We start from the raw sequence: 17,442 nt of genomic DNA, 5'->3' as shown, positions 1-17,442 counted from the left end.
CCTGATTTCAAAAGGCCAGCGGTGGCAAATGTACTGCAAAAAGCGAAAGCCTAATGGCTTTCGCACATTAAATGATAGCAATTTGAAAATATATTTATTTATGACACGCGGAATGCTAATGAATTTAAATATTATTAAACAGCTAAACAGAAAATATTTTTGAGATTTAAAACTTCAAACTCTTTTTAGCTCAGACGCAAACCTTCTGCAGTTTCTTATTAACTTCAAAATAGATATTTATTTATAAAAATATAAAACATTTAAATTTTTCAACCATCTGTTAAGTTAATTTTTCTTTCATCGTCGCATTCAGTCACTGATTTATCTTATTTTTAATTTGATGGAAAGGAAAGTCCTCATTCGCGAGGTGAAAAGAGTGAAAAAGGCATTTTGAATCTGATGCCAGATATAGCCAGCAGTTTCGTCGACTCCATCTCTTAACTGATTTACTGAACTTTTGGCATATACCTCCGCTGAAGGGATAAACAGTCCTCCCTTCATAATCTTCTTAGAGTAGGAATTGATTTTGGTCACCACGAAATTCGGAGACAACAACTGCACATGGATTCCAAAGGGCTTGGCTTCGTATTTCAGTGCCAGGGTTAAGCTTCGGGTGTAGGCCTTCGAGGCAGCATAATATGCCGCATAAGGCACGGGCTGCAATTCCGTTCCTGAACTAACATTCACGATAGCTCCTTTAATGCCAGCCTCCTTCATCCGTTTCAAGAAGATCCGGGACAGCTGGGACACGGCCACTACATTTGTGTTGATTATGTCCTGAGTTTCCTCCTGGGTCCATTTTAAGATCGGGAGTGGCTTTCCGGCACCAACGTTGTTTACTGTAAAGATTACTATGTTTATTATATTATTCAAAGATTTTAGTTTCAACTTACCTAAAATGGAAATAGGAACATTGGCCAGTTCCTTTTCAATATGTTCATAGACCTGAGACCCCTTGGTGAAATCGGCAACAACAATTTTAGTTTGCACCTTAGACTCGACCTCTGCAGGGAAAAGAAATATATTTATTTTGAGTAAAGCTATGAAGAATGGAACCGTAAGTGAACTCACCAATCTCCTTAACCACCGCCTTAAGTTTCTCCTCATTCCTGGCAATCAGGACGACATTAATGCCCTGGCGGGCTAATTCTTTGGCGTACTCCTTGCCAATACCATCGCTGGCTCCAGTAATCGCTGCCCAATTTCCATAACGTTCTTTGATAGTAAGTCTCAATTTTGCATCGTCATAATAACGAATTTTTAGTAATCTGATTGGCGTTTTCAAATGTTCGTAGAGATAAACAGCCAGGGCATAGAGACCGATGTAGGCTAGAAATGCTGATAAGCCCATTTTTTAATAATTAATAGAAAAAACACTTTTTTAAGAGCCCAGACGGAGTGTGCTTTGCGATTGACAGACTGCGATCGACTGCAAACATGGAACTAAATACAATATTTTTTTATCAGTACCTTATCGCGAGTTTTTTTTGATAAGCATATGTTTGAAGTCCATTAATCTTCTAGAAGAAACACAAACTAAGAAATGCATATACGCGATTATCAATTTGAAAATTATACAAATTTATGGGGAAAAAAACTATCACCATGAAATGGCCATTTTCTTATACGTCTAGTCTAGTAAATAGTTAACTATCATGATTACGAGCAAAAAATTTATAGTTATTAGCTTTGATTGTAAAAAAAGAAAGGTATTGAGTACTTGCTTGTCACTAAAATTGACTCACTATTAAATAATAGATATATTTGTTGCTGTTTGAAAAATGGAAAAAATTTAAAAGAATTATTTACTCAAGATGTAATTTTGTATCTTTAAAATAAAATTATACATTATTCCCTAAAGTCAATCACCTTCTAATCCATTTTAACTTCATTCCGAAATGACATCATTGAACGTGGGTCCTTTGTTCCTTGTGAAATGCACTCTGCCACACTCACCCATCTCAATTACCGCCCCGTGGCAGAGGCATTCATAAATTAGAAAGAGCAAAGAAACGGAGTTTTACAAAACGCTAAGTACACATACACGCCCCCCAACAGAGCGGGAATCCTCCTCTTTTCCGGGGTCTACCAGGAGCCAAGCGAGTCCTTTTCCAAGACTGGGTAAGGAAATCAGGAAACGGAAATTGCGATGAGAAGCTGTGAATCGAACTGCGGAACAAGAGCCACGACATGGGTTATATATCAAATGGGCATGTGTGTCGACTCGACACCCAAGCAAGAGGAGAACAATTTTTGGCTTCTAACGAAAAATCCACTTTTGAAAAATATATTTTCTGTCATTTTTCGTCGTTTTTGGCTGCCGCAAAAACCGCATTTATTCAAGTGTCAAATAAATTCATAGTTTTTGGGCTACAAAATAAAGAAAGGACGAGGGCGTCGCCTGTTGGCGTCGGCCAACTAATTAAGTCAAATGGCATCAGACCAGGCCGGGCCAGAAACCGCCAAAAACTCATTCGAACTCAAATGGCAGCCAAAAAGAACTGCAGCGAAATTTTTAAGCGCCTTTCAAATTCTGTGGTAGCCGAAATGTATGCTACAGATTTTTTGAAACCCACACTCATGTTTATGGATGTGTGAGAGGCAACTTATGGTAATCACATTTAATTGCTTTTTAAGAGCACTTTCTGGCAGTTTAGCAGTTTTGCTAATTAATGTGACTCACACGCCTCGAGGGTAAAGGACAGGGGCTCTTAAAGGCCTCGAGAGTGCAGTCAGTAAGCTTAGATATATAGCTCAGAATATCAGAAATATTGCAGGCGAATGGCGCCAGTTTTTGGTTCATGGCACATATGCCAAGATAAGAACTCTGCTAAAAAGCCTTCAGAGTGGGAGTCTGTGCTGGCGCAGTCATTGTCAAAAAGTCAAACAATTTGAATTATGCCTTGCAATTTGTACATCCGTTTTGACTTGGCCCAAAACACAGTCACTGCCTTCGTCCTTAGTCCTTGGCCCTTGGTTTTTGTTTTTATATATGATGGAAATTACTGTTTGCTTTGTTTCGCATTATGCCGTTGGCGGTTATTTTATTTTTATTCATATCACAACTAGCAAGCTCATATTGTGCTCATTTTTACAAATTTTTATTGTGGTTATTATTGCATTTTGTTGTTTTGTCGGGAGTTGGGGGAGTCAATGAAATTACAAGAGCAAATTTTGTGGAAAAAGTATGGTCTCTGGAGTTTACATATATATCTCAGAGTGAATAGACTATCCCCATTACTGCAGTATCCCTTAATCCCCCCAATTAATGATCACAGCTCCATTGGTAAAGCTCCCTAATCTCTGACATATCGTTAAACCGCATTGCTGGCACTTTTCACTATTTTCTACTGTTGACTAGCAGGATGCTTAAGGATGTTTATGTCAAGCACTGAATTTTAAGTAGCTTCCAAGGAGGCTCGGCTTGTCGCATCAGCGCCAAAAAAATAAAAACAGAAAACCAGGATCCGCAAAAAAAGAGTTGTCAAGTGAATTCGTGACAGGCAGGACTCCAGAGCTCACTCCTCCGGAAAAAGGATTCGCCCCTTAAATGGCGCATGAAAATTAGCAAGTTGTCTGTCGTCTGCCATTATGCGGCACACTTTGAATGAAATTACCGAAAAATTTCATTCGTTTTTTGTATGTTGGACACTTAAGGCTCAAGTATTAAACGTTTTTGTAGTCAACAGTTAATTAGCAGTTTGTGGTTATCACAAAAATATTTGTTTTTGTTTTTTAGAGACAGAACTTTTGGCCATAAAAATGCAATCAGTGGTTAAGTTATGTCCAGGATGCAGGGTCCACATATCCAAACGCCACCTGTTTGTGGCCCTGAAGGCGAAATACTGGCCATAAAAAATGACTAACGATTAAGCCAAAACCGGGAGAAACACCAACAGGACAGCAAACGGCAACTGGCAAGTGTCGTTTTGAAAAATTCAAATCTCGTTGCCAATAAAAGCCAATAAAACTCGTAAAATAACTCAAACAAAAAGTGGTTTGGGTCTTGTGGGTGAAAAAAAAGGAAAGAAATCCGTGCTGATGCTGTTCGTTCAAGTGTTTTGTGTCGCAATGTTGCGGGTGGCCATTACCATTGAGTGTTTCGGGTTTCTGCGGGTTAAAGTTGATCTGCAGATGCATTTAGTGGCTTTTTCCGACTACACTACACTATATGGTATATATTTATGGCTCAGGTCTGAAGAGTTCCGAGACGAGTCATCGTTCCCATGACCGAAAATAGAATTGCATTTAAATGAGGATGTGGCTGTGGATGTGGCGTCTACACCTGTTGGGAATATGTCGGCTCCGTAAATGTTGACTGGCGCAGTCTTTTGTCATTATTAAGATGTACATGAAATGTGGTTGTTTTTTGGAGTACTTTAAGGTGTTTATGGTTAAATGAGAAAGTGATTTTTAGAGTGTTTTTATATCTATTCCCCACTTAACCAATTATGCAACCAGGATCTTCATATATCAATTTTTATTCAAACCTTGCCAGGTAGGCCACAAATCTTCACATTGACAAACGGGTTAAACTTTCTCGACGACAAGTCCGCAATATTTGCCCTGGTTTCGCAGAAGAAACGAATCAAGTACCCAACTTAGATCACAGTCCGATGAAAATCAAAGAGGAGCCCAAGCATGCCCAGTTGAATGCAAATGACAAATGCTTTCGCGTATTTCAGTGTGATTTTCCACTGCCTCTGGTACACTCTGCACTGCATAAAAACGCATTTTGAATGCAGACTAAGCAAGTGACCGACCAAGTCAACACGACAAATGAAATTAATATTCACAATGTGTACGCCAAAGTTGAGGGTTTTCAATCCGTTCTATTAGCAACCCAGGGGGGTAATACAAGAAATACTTATGTACGTTTAGGACAATCCCCCCAAACCCTGACGCATTGGCCGATATTTGAACTGCATTTTCTGGTACTGGGCAGACAATTCCTGGCGCTATCGCGATGCCAAATACGCGGCCAGGCAAAAAATCGCCGACAACGGCAAAATAAAATAAATATAAGCTGGTACAGGCACTTAAAAAAATGTAATAAAAAAGTAAGAGGTTATTTTAGAAATATAAAAGAAATACATACAAAACAAAGGTCTTGCTCCTAACTACAACTTTTTGTTTAGGATTAAATTTTGAATAATTATTTTAAAAATTTCTCCAACTCTTTTTTGTGCAGTGTCTCGCCAGAAAAAAAGGATACAATATTTTGGAATGGGCAAGGAATATTCAAACGTTTTCGCATCCTGTCAGAGGATGCCAGCTAGCGGCAAAAACAATTTCGTACATTTAAATGCCAGCACATGAAGGGGAATAATAGTATGGGATATGGGATGATTCCTTCTTTATGGCATTGGCCCCGGCTCGAAGAGACAGCAATGTCTCCCCTACTGTTTCTAATGCTTCTCTTTTTTTTGTGAAAAGAAAAATATTGTCTAAAAGCGAAATGTCGCTTTGTTTTGCCCCTTTGGCCAAGCGTATCGTACAAAACACATAAATCTCGGCATATGTGCATTAAATTGCCATCCCAACAAATTTCGACTAAAATAAGGCGAAAAGCATACTTTAATTGCCACTTGAAGTTTTCAATTGTTTTTCTATTTGGTTAATATGGCGTTCACCTCACCCATGGCCAGTGCCAGGAGCTCTGCTATGGATGTTCTTCGTTGCCACTTTCGGATGTCTGTTGGCAAACTTAATGACCCGAAAACTTTTCGATAATGTGGGTGACTCTTCATTGTGTCTCACTTGGCATTTTGTGCGGGCTTAGGAAATTATCAACTCAACGCCTTTTGCAAAAACCGAAAAACGGATGAGAGGTAATTTCCAGGAAAAACGATTAGAAATTCCTGTTCGTAGCCCAAAATAAAGAAAAAACTAAAGGGTTTTTCGGGATTAACACAAAAAAGGAGTTAAAGATAAGGACAATGGAATAACGTATTAGGCTTCAAGGTAGGATATTCTGAAGGATTTAATTCTAAAATAGTGCATGAAGTTTGGGATTAAATAGATAAGAGAAAATAGGTTTTAAAATCATTAAAGTTATAAGATTCCTTAATTTAAAGTATATTTTAGAAACTTATAGAAAGAGAAAAAGTAAAAACTATACTGCGGTTTTTTTGCCTAGGCATCTTATCCCTTTCCCCACGAATTCTTTTAAAGAAGCCCACTCTTCCCCCGGTGTCCAGCAATTTGGCAAAAACCAAAAGTGGAGGCCACGTGACTAACATAACCAAATACAGTTATAGCCATCGCAGCCTCGTTGAGCAAGTGCTCGAGAAATGTTTTGTTTGGCAAAAATCAAGATGTGTGGCGTCCTCTCGCTTTTTGCCCTTAGACTTACTCCCCTTCCTCAAATTCCTCGGGCTTTTACTGCCCGGTTAGAAGAACTCTTTGGCAACCGTAGAGATTCCACAAAAAAATGACACAGTATATGTACTGTGGGGTGGACAATATTTATATGAAATAGATTTTTAAAATAATTTTAAAATAAATATTACTCAATATACAATTATTACTCATTATTAAAATTATTATAAAGCTATAAGTATAAAAAAAATGGCTCTCAAACCAAAATTAAGATGTCTACACTTATACTCATATTACTCATACGACCTGTATACCATGTGGGTATTGCTATAAAGATAGGTAACTTTTCGTTCAATTAAACAATTTAAAAACAAAACTATTTTATGTATTTGTTATTTTTTTATGTAAAAATTAAAAATTACTTTTCCTGATTTTCTTTAAAGGGTAAATTTCAAACCAAAATCCACCCCAAAGTTCACTCGTATGTTTATCTTTGGCCTGGCCTTTGTCTAGTTGAAGTGTGCAGGAGATTCCCAGGACAATGGTTTGAGGATCGAGGCTGCCGTTGTTGTCCTTTGGCGCTGTTTGGGCAATAAATAAACGTTTAGTTTTGTAGCGGAAACAGGGCGACAGCAACAGCAGTTCCCTCAGTTTTATGAGGGTTTGAGTATTTTGGGTGTTAGAAGCTGACCAAAAGGGGACTAGAAGGCAGCGCATGGAGAGGGGTTACTTGTTTTGGCCTCTGGCAGCACGTGCTGCTGTGGTCAACGTGTGGCTGGCATTGTTGTCACAGTTTTTCCTGCCGGTGGTTAACTGACTACCGCCGACCTTCGGACTTTCAGATGGGAAGCTCCTATTAATGGTCGCGTAATCGGTGCTCAATTAACACACGATGAGTTCAACAAATACATGGGAAAAAATTTCAATAATTTGTGGATTATAAGGAAATATTCATTGGATTTTCTAAGACGAGATTAGAATATTTAATGTTCCTAAAAAGGTGTCATTTTTTTTTAAATTTATCTTACAATTAAATCTTCAAAATATTTTTGGAAAGTTCCCCCTTTTTTTGAGTGCTTTTCCAGAAACAACATTGTGGCCTTTATTTTACATGCATTTATTAGAAATTTATTAGCACTGGTTACAAGTTTACAACGAGATTTTTGGTATTCGCTTGCATAAAATTTTTACACTGGCGCCGCTCGTTTCATAACTCAGACAAAGTATCCACTCAGGATGAGAGCGCACTGGCTGCGAGGATCCTGTGGCACAAGGGCTAACTAAGTCCTTGGTCCCTAGGTCCACTTATTCTGATTGGCATCGATGTCCTGTGAAGATGTGTCCTTGCATACGCTAAAAACCTGTTGACCATTTGCATTCATTTAGAGAGCAGGTCTTTATTTTCTTTCGGCACTTTGAGTTGCTTTCAGTTTTCACAAGTTTTCATGAGTTTTCCCTTTTGCGTTTTTGTAGTTTTTGCACTTTTTAGTGCTTCATTTAAATTCTAATTTTATGAGTGCGTTTATGCTTTTGTCGAAAGGCAGCCATGTATTTATATATATGAGTATATCTCTCGGGCGGATCTGCTTGTTCGGTGCCCCATTGCATATGCATTCATAATTGGGGTTGGAAAATTGATTGTTGCTCTGCGAATTACCTTTTTCAAATTGCATTTCGTTTTTGCGAGGAAAAACAATTTAATGGAATAAGAATTGTATTAGTCATATCAGCAGATTGCTTATAGGTTTCATTTATTTTGAATGTTTTTAGAGATACAATTCAGATTGAGTCTAGCCAAGGTAAACAAACCTATTAGAATATTGTATCTTAATATTATATCCATCCAAAAAAACACGTGCTTCTCATAAATCATTTTGTATAATGCTACCCTTTTTTCTGGTTGATTTTCAAAATGCTGGAAGTTCAAAAATGTTTCAAAACTATTAAAGACTCGAAAATATTCAAAACTCAGAGCAAAGGAGCAGAACTGCAGCAGCAGAGCCGGCGGCAGAGGCGGCACGAGAGATAACTGTGAAATTTTCCGAAGAAAAACCCGAAGCGAAACGAGCAAGTGTACCAGGGAATGGGGGATCGCTCGCTTGGAGCACCGCCAGTTGCGAGAGGGGTATGTGGGAGGCAAAAGCAAGAGCAGTGGGGAAAAAAGAGAGAGCTATAAATGCCACAGTACTATGGGGCCAAACGAGAAATTACAAGGTTAAAATACAAAATAAATAATTTAAAAATATTTATTTATTACTTATTATTATTTATAAAATATATTATTTTATAATCTAATATATTATCTGAAAACCCTTAATTATATATTATTCTTTAAAATATCACTCATCCGCCAAGGTGGACTTGTGGTTCCCACTGCTCTGTTCTAGAAGAGACGTCTCCCATTTGGGAGAGGGAGTGTAGTGCGACTGCAAGGAGATTCGACAGGGTGGTGAGCGGCGAGAGGCGGTGCCACCGATGACGACACAAAAAGCAGAACCGGCAGCGGCAACAACGTCGACTGCGACGACAACGACAACGGCAACAGCAAGTTGCAATCCAATCGTTCGAGGGCCTCTGGCTCGCTTTTTGGCAGGCCGCACGGCCAGTCGTCAGTCAGTTGGCCAAGAAACTGGTAGCGTCTGGTGTGGCGAGCCAACAAAAGGCTGGCAGGGCGGCCAACACCGGACTTGGACCCGGATCCGGCAATCGCTATCCGGGTCCATGTCCACGTCCAAGCTGCGGCTGCCAATTGAGCGGAGTTGAGTTTGAGTTTGTGCTTGAATTTGACGCGTAGCCAGCCAAGAAAAGTGGCCAGCCAGCCAACAACAAGGTGACGCAGGATGTGGCCAAAAGCACAAGGAAGAAGAAGAGCTAGCGTGGATGGAGGTGGAGGGAAGCGCACTTTTTGGCCACGGTCCGCATTTGATTAGCCAACTCAAACACATCAGGGCCAAGATCAGGGCAACAACAAACAGCCGCAACCTGATGGCCCATTGACAGACACCCACACCACTAACACACACACACATAATCGACTTATCCAGCATGGATGTGCCACAGTGAAGCCCGGACAGTAGTGAACACCTGACGCTGTCCAAACTGATACTCGCGTCCGTCTCGAAAATACAGCAAATAAGAAGTAAAAAAAAAACAATAAACAATTAAATAAAGAAAGAGTATTGCTTCGCAGCTGACAACAACAGCAACAACAACCAGTTGCTCTGCGGTGTAAAAGTGTGTGTATTCGCGCGCGTGTGTGTGTGTGTGTGAGTGCGTGGAAACTGACCAACGTTTGGTGCCAAAAAAAAAAAACAAGGAGAGAGATCCTGTCAAAAAAGTAAACCCTGGCTCGGTCCCAAACAACAACAGCAGCCATGATTTGGCAAGTTGATTGTTTCATCTGGCCAGGCTTAATGAAAGGACTCGTACTTGTCCTGGCCATCAGCACGTCAAGCGAGGCAAACGCCAGCGAAGGCTCAAAGGATAAGCATCTCCAGCCACATCGGAGGGTTACTCCAGAAAATATTTCGAAAATATTTCAACTGGAGAAGCCATTCATACAACTAGGAATACCGGAGAAGTAACATCAACTCCAAAACTGCAATTTCGAAGAAAAAAACAACAAAAAAAATGAAACAAAAAAATATTCGAAAGCAATATTCCACCAAACGGAGCCTTAACAACTACAGCACCATAAATATTATATATAAATATAAAACTATTTAAAATTATACTTAGTTCCACAACAAAAAATAAACAATAATCGACTATGATATAACCATAAAATATCCAAAGAACAATAACTCCAACAGATACTATATAGCCCTTTAATATATGACTTTACCATAATTACATAAGCCATAGCGATATGGTACAAAATAATACGTAAATAACTCAAAGTCAAAAGGGTTATAGCGGAAAATATGTACATTTTATTAATAAACACTCCGAAGCAATATATAATATAGTAAAATATAAACCGGCTCTTGGTAATTTGTGGCAAGGTCAATGTGGAAGATGTTAAACCATTAGCAGAAAAACGTAGAAACGTGGAGAGCATCCGAACGAGGAAGAGTGCCGAAAAATGGTAAGTAATAAATACTACTAGATTTTAGGGAAATTGTGTATGAAATTAAGGTGTTTAAGGTTTATTTTTTGACATTTTTCAAGACAATATTATAATATTCACGAAAGTTTTACAGAAATTTCTGGAATAAATACTCTAAAAGGTAGATTTTAATCTTATTTCATCTTGATTGTTGTTTTTTTAATAATATTCCAATCAAAATGATTCATAAAGCTATTAAAATCAAATATTCTTTTTACGAAATGTTTCAAAAGGTCAAAAAACCCTTTAACCAACATTTACCGATTTAGGGAACCCTCTACTCCTCCCACTAGATCATCCTTGCCACATGGCGATAATCGCTCGCCACAAAAGAGTCAAGTCCCTTACCTCTAATTCGTAGCATCCGCAAAGGAGGCTTCAATTGGGAACAGCCTGGCGCCACATAAATAAACCTAAATGCAACACAGAAATGACAACGTTGAATGCGCCATGGGGGGCGTGCCGATCGAAGTACCAACATCCAACATCTAGTCAGTCTCCCAGCCGTATTTTTAGGCCTGTCTAAAAATGCTAAAGAGCTTGAAGCACCCACACACGCAAAGAGCTCTCCCCGAGTCCTGTCAGTGTCTGCTTATGGTTCAATGAACACGTATCAGGAATGGGATGTCCTACCCAGACACACCAGTCCTAGCCACCCCCAGTCCAGAGTTTTCATTTTTTTTAAACGTTTCCCGCAAGATGAAACGAAAATCATATATCAGAAATTAATCTCATAGACAGATTTATTCTTTTATGGTTGGACAAAAAAACATGCCAGAGAACATTGTACTTTCCACAATTAAATTTCGGGCCAATAAGTACCATTATGACCTGCTCTTTGTAGTTCTCGATTGGTGCCATAAAATTGCATAGTTCTATGTTGGATTTTCGAAATTTTAAATACCAAAATTTATGAGGGTCTGGACTGGAGAAGAACAACGACGGGCCCGGGGAAATCAAAAACTTGTACAACGAGATTTACGATCCATTAAAACAATTAAAAATATTTCCACTTCTCTCTCAGTAGTTAATTGGCCAGAAAACCAAGTGAGGTGAGTCAAAAAATTAACACGAAACTTAATTGCCAAGGACTTAGAGCAGGACATCCAGCGGCATTCCTTAATGTTTTCACATTAATTTTGTCTTCGCCTCGTTTGTTACTATTTTTTGCCAATTTTTTCGCTTTTTTTCGCTTCTGGAAATGGACGTTGAAAAGGAATTTGTTGACACCAACAATGTTTCGGACATCCTGGCAAATAATTCTCTTTTTCAAGGGAAGTCTCTTCCTTTGCATTTTTTTATTATTTCACCAGGAAATTGGCAACTAAGCCAAGCCAAGTCCAAGGCATTGTGTCCTTTCCTCTTGACTGGCTCCATATGTCCAACAAAAGGTCCTCCCGTCGCTTTGGTCACTGCGCTTTATCTTTGTTTCCGCCAGAGATCCGAAATGGGATTCGAATTCCGATTCCGATTCGGATTTCGATTTTGCATTGGGCTGTGCAATGAAAGGCTTGAAAGATTTATGTGCTGCACTGATTTTATTGATAGCCCAAGGCCTGCGTTTAAAACATTTTTAAACGTCCGCCAAGTCGTGCAATTAAAACTAATTGAATTGCCAAAGAAAGTGTTTGTCAAAGAACTTTAAATGCATATCGATGGCGATTTAAGTTGAACATTAATTCCGGCCCCTTCCGCTTTGTGTCACTACCAGTTCTGCCGACAGAGGACCAACCATAACTCTCAATGGCCTAGACGGCCCGAAATAAAACAAACAAACAAATAAATCGCCAAATTATGATTTTGGCTACCGCTTCCTTCCTACCAACTCCCTCTGAAAAATGGCGAAAAAATAAAAATCGCCAAAGAAGAACTTTGTCTGCCTTTGGTCCAGTCCAGTAATGATTTACTCTATTTGCATATTTTTGCACTTATAAAAATGCACAAACGATTTTTCATTTTCATTTTTCTTAAAACTTATTAGTGCGGCCAGTCGTTGGAGATGCTTTTTTTTCGTTGGAGAAGGCTCTCCGTCGCCTTTCTTTTGACTTTTTTATAATGATGGTCACAGGCCTTTGTTATTTATTTGTTATGCATTTGGTCCGCAACTTTGTCCTCCACTGCGTATACGTTATGTGAGTGTGGGTTGGGTAGGGTTGCTTGAGGCAACTCCTTCATTACGTATACGCCGCATTGTCGCAGTCGCAGTGGCAGTCTGCAATTGGCAGCGCCTATAAGTCTGTGGTGCAGTGGCCAACACTTAACAAATTTTCCTTCTTCCAAGTAATATTTATTTTGTTCTTGTATGAGTCTGAGTTTTGATTCTCTTATTTTTTTGGAGGCGTCTTGGACTGTCTTAGGCTAAAGGGTTGGAAATTATTAAATGCATGGCACATAATTAACATAAAAGTTATTATGTTTTCTTGACCAAATATAAAGATTATTTTATTTATGACAACCCTCTATAGAGTATACAATTACTTCTAACTCTTTTACCAAATCTTTTTAAGCCTTCTTCCTTCCGTTTCCGATTTTTTCTTAGAGTTGCTGGCTCTCTGCCTGGAAGCAGAGTCCCACGAACATAAACATAAACAAACGCAGCCAGCAGTTGACGGCTTCTTGGCCGGGTGTTGCCAAGATTTTTGGCACCATCGTTGGCAACGCATCCTGTGGAATGCGAGGCGTGGCCAGGGGTCGCGTGTCTGGCGCGTGGATTGAGGCATTGGCATCGAATTTTTGGCGGGGGCAGGTGGCACGCCCCTAACTTGGCACTCTCATTATGATTTTAATTGCTGACGCACATTTTTGACGAGTTGCCCAGTTTGTGGCTACGTCACCGTTGGCCGATTGTTGTTGAATTGGCCAAAGAATTCTTGGCCAGACATTCGCCAGCATTTGCCAACAGGTGTCCAATTATCATTATTATTGTATTTATCACCCATACCATGAGCCAAATAATGACGTTTGATTGGCCTTTGGCAAGGCCGTTTGATGTTGGCCAAATGTCAACGTCTTGTAAAATTTATTGGCCAATATTCAAGCAATTTATTTTTTGAGTGCTTTTTCAGCTCTCGATCTTCTCTCTAAAGGCGCCAGTTTTTGGCAGCAAGTTAATATTTTCTGCCTGCCAATTTCCCGGTTACGGATTTTAAATCTTTGCTATATTTTCTTGTTTATCATTTCTGTTTTGATTGAGTTTTTGATCGACTAATGAAATTGAAGATTCCATTACTTAAAATTGTTTCTGAGACTATTCGGCCGTAAAACAAACAAAGCATTTGAAGCACTTAATTCTGGCAAATAAATCCTCAAAGAAATGTTTTTGCAATTCTTTCAAAATATACAGAAAATATGCATAAAAATTGTTTGTGTTTCGTTCTTTTTGTGAGAGAATTAATACAAGTATATGTAGGTGGACACAAAACAGATTGTGAGTTCATGGAAAGAACCGAAAGTTATATGATCATGACTTATGTAACCGGTGCTAGTCGTTCCCTAACCCAGTTTAACCTAATTAAGTCTGTACATGCGCCACACTCGATGAATGTAATGCAGGGTAACTGCATCTCAAGGTTCATTTGTTTACCATAGAACACAGGCACACACACAGCTGCCCAGGAACGTGCAAATTAAGAAAATCTAATTAAAACTAAGAAAAACTAACACTAATTACAATTTGTGCCGTCGCCCTATAGACAGACACCAAGAAACACAGGCAGATGGAACAGCGAACCGAACCACACACAGAAAATACATATATTTTCGATGAGGCAACTGAAATAGATTAAAATGAAATATACAAGCAGATGCATTTGTATCTGTATCTGTTGCCGAATCGGAGTCAGAATCCTTATATATATTTGCAAGTAAAAGTCTTAGTTGTTGTCCACAAAAATAGACTCTGCGGCGACGCTTTCAACGCGTCTTTGCCCGCGTCAATTGCGCGTCATCGCGCATCTCAAAGATCCAAGAACACATAGACAAACCGCCTGAATACTATTTATACATATATAGTATATGGTATACAGTTTGGTACATAGGCCCTCCCCTTGGGAAAGGGGAGGTCTACATCCATACATACAAAAGGGCGGACGACAGTTCTGCGCAATTTTCTCGGGCTTTTCGGTTTTCAGTTTTCGGTCTTGACGTTTTTATCGCTTTTTGCGCCTTTCGCCTTCGTCTTCGATCTTTTGGCGGGCCGCGCGTCAAGTGTGTCCGAAAATAGCAAGGTAAATGAAAAATTCAACACGGCAAAATCGAGGCAATATCAGCTACTACCACCAAACCAGACAAAAATTCAAACAACACACCGAAAAAAAAAGATACCATAGACAAGGAAAACTTTCAGGCAACCGAAATGCCGACTTTCAGCCTCTAGAACAAATAAATAAAAGCGATTTAGCTCCCTCGGAAAAATCATTGAGAAAACACCAACAAAATTTTTGGGAAAGATCAGAAAGTCCCAAAAACAGTGGCAGAATTATTGGACAGCGAAATTTGTTTAAAACGTCAAAGACTTTTGCGCTCTTTCCCATTTTTATGCGCCGAACGTCCCTATAATCTATAAAGAAATTTTCTTTATTAATTCGTACAGTCTGCTTTCTATAATAGAGATTTATCTTGGCCATAAAATCTGAAAAAAATGCATATACATTATATAGGCATATTAAGTTTAATGATCATTCTTTTGGTTAGTCGGTTGGAATTTAGATTGAAAGAAATTATCAAGACTGAAATGTGTACTAAGGTTGGGAGAAGGCTGACTCTGTGAGATCACCTGCATGAGCTCATGTGATGGTAATTTTAAAGAATTATTATTGTTGAAATATAGGTGCGATTTCCCTGAATTTTATTCATATATTTTTCTAAAGACTTTTCCTATTTTTCTGACTTACATAAGACCACTTCAAAGCCATCGCTCATTTGACAATTTTTCGTATTTTCACCCATGTCCAAGAATGAATAATGGATGGGGGATGTTCATTGGGGATTATTTATCATAATTTGCCAATGTTGGCCGGGACTTGGGTCATAAATTGACCAAGCCAATGGAAGCAGCTGTGTCATAGGCAATTAAAAGCAAGTGTTGTCGCTGCTCATCCTGCAAGTATCTAAGATACTTTTTTAGGATCTGGACTTCTGGACCAGTTCCGTTTGCCATTTGCACATAAATCCAACACGTGCGTGTGAAATTAGAGAAATACGATAGGAAGAGATGTTGAATCGTCTGGAATGAATAATATTTGTGGTGGGCCGCCAATTGGCAGCTGCTCAATAGCACAGTTCCTGACCTAAGTCAATGGGAAGAACTCTCCCGAAGTCATTCAGCCGGCGAGGAGAAACTAATGGGGGCGCTGAAATCTGAAATATATGTATATCGGTTCATACTGCCAAAAGATCGGGGCAGACGGCGTGTCTGCTTCGTGTCTTGGAGGAAACTTATTGGCAAAACTCCATGATCATAAATTATGTCGACTTCATTTGTTTACGCATCGGCCGGCAGGTGGCGCTTTAATTACATGACAGCATCGTTCTCGGAATTCCCGGCATTAGGGGGAATCCCCCTTTGAGAATCCCATCGAGCCTCTTGCCAAGATTCCGCATTACGCAATAAAGTTCATTGCCATCCCGTCGCATCTCTCAGATGCTCTCTTTCTTTCACATCATTTTTTTCGCTGTAGATTTTGTTTGTTTTTTTGGAAGCGAGCGTGAGAAAAAATTTCTAGGCAAGATTTTGGCAAGCTACCATCTTGGCAGAGGCCCATTACCCATTCCACCACTGTGGCACAGTGGCCCAGGTCTATAAAAATTCAAGATAAGAATAGATAATGGATGGAGGCGCCAACAATGTCTTGGGTGGGAGTTGGCGCTAAAAAAAGAAGCCATAAAAGATATTTTTTCATTCATGAAAATCTGGTCAAGAACGGTACGATCGAGAGATCGAAAACATTTAATGACCAAAATAATAGTATCTTATAGTATTATAGTATAAAAGTATCTATCTTTCCTTCAGAAATTTTTGTTAACCATAGGGTTTAATTAGAAAAATAGTTCTTAAAATTAAATGAAAGACCTTCCCCGAAACAAAATATCACTAAAACCTTATTACCAATCCGATTTTGGCAGAAAACTAATATGTACTTCTCAAAAATTCCTTCGTTGCAGCTACTAATGGCCTAAAGGAAGCCTCGTTGGCCAATTGAGGAGGAGAGCCTGAAAAGTCGAGCCGAACTGCCGTTGCAACCGCCGAAGGTCTGACCAACCAATGGCGGCGCAAAGCGGCAACGAAGCCCGGCCAGGATGGAAGGAGAATCTCCGGGAAATGGAATTTGGCAAAGCGTCCGTGCAAGCTTTGCAGCTGGGAATGCATTTCTTGGCAACGTGACAAGCAGCCCCGCAAGGAGCCCACTCACACACACAATCCAGCAAACAAAGTTTTCCGCCTTGCTCACACGTCGTATAAGTAATATATCAAGTATACGCCTGTTGGCCGGGCAGAAAACTTTCAACTTACGTTTGTGTGTGCTTGTGGGCCGAAAGGCTGCCGAAAGAAGTGTTGCCAAATGCATTCTCGGCTGCCGGCTATATAGTTTGCGCAACTCCTGACCCGAAGATGCCACCGTTCCTCCGTCAACGACGAGTCCTTTGCAGGCAGCGCATTGGCTGCAGGACGACCGGCGACAGAACGACCAATCACCAATCGCAAGTGGGCTTGTGCGCACTATCCCGGTCGCATGGCACTGCGTCCAGGACCTTGGCCACATACCTAGAGCTTGTTGTGAACTTTTAAATATTTAAAATCGTAGTCTCCTTAATTAGCAGTAGTCATAAATAGTCTTAATTCACTTGACCAATGCCTGCAGACCCCGAAACAACATCTACACGGGGTCACGTTATTTTATCTAAAGTATACTTAGTTTCAAGCGGAAACTATATAATGATGATTTCAGAAATGCATAAGAGAAAAAGAAATAAAAACTGTAAAGCTTGAGAGCCGCACACCAAAACTACATTTT

General features: G+C 39.6%; 1 protein-coding gene and 1 long non-coding RNA gene across 2 annotated transcripts; one reads left to right on the top strand and one right to left on the bottom strand.

Annotated features, from left to right (window-relative positions):
* Positions 1–280: 280 nt before the first annotated feature.
* On the bottom strand, positions 281–1,444 carry LOC108125324 (inactive hydroxysteroid dehydrogenase-like protein 1). Its single transcript, XM_017241455.3, has 3 exons — positions 1,072–1,444; positions 894–1,004; positions 281–839 (listed from the first exon to the last, which is right to left on the bottom strand). The coding sequence occupies exons 1-3, from the start codon at positions 1,349–1,351 to the stop codon at positions 322–324; spliced, it is 909 nt and encodes a 302-aa protein (XP_017096944.2). The 5' UTR covers positions 1,352–1,444; the 3' UTR covers positions 281–321.
* A 7,278-nt stretch (positions 1,445–8,722) lies between these two features.
* Positions 8,723–17,433, top strand: LOC108125486 (uncharacterized). Its single transcript, XR_001773307.3, has 2 exons — positions 8,723–10,408; positions 16,592–17,433. It is a non-coding gene; the product is annotated as an uncharacterized lncRNA (long non-coding RNA).
* Positions 17,434–17,442: the final 9 nt, after the last annotated feature.

Source organism: Drosophila bipectinata, chromosome 2L (genome assembly GCF_030179905.1).
Source record: "Drosophila bipectinata strain 14024-0381.07 chromosome 2L, DbipHiC1v2, whole genome shotgun sequence".
Taxonomy (NCBI): Eukaryota; Metazoa; Arthropoda; class Insecta; order Diptera; family Drosophilidae; genus Drosophila; species Drosophila bipectinata.
This window is presented reverse-complemented; position numbering and strand designations above follow the sequence as displayed.

Excerpts from the sequence above, each read along its gene's own strand:
- LOC108125324 (XM_017241455.3), bottom strand. The coding sequence starts at position 1,351 with ATGGGCTTATCAGCATTTCTAGCCTACATCGGTCTCTATGCCCTGGCT. Across the intron at positions 1,005-1,071 it reads GGCGGTGGTTAAGGAGATTG|AGGTCGAGTCTAAGGTGCAA; the intron begins GTGAGTTCACTT and ends TTTTCCCTGCAG. Across the intron at positions 840-893 it reads TGTTCCTATTTCCATTTTAG|TAAACAACGTTGGTGCCGGA; the intron begins GTAAGTTGAAAC and ends TAATCTTTACAG.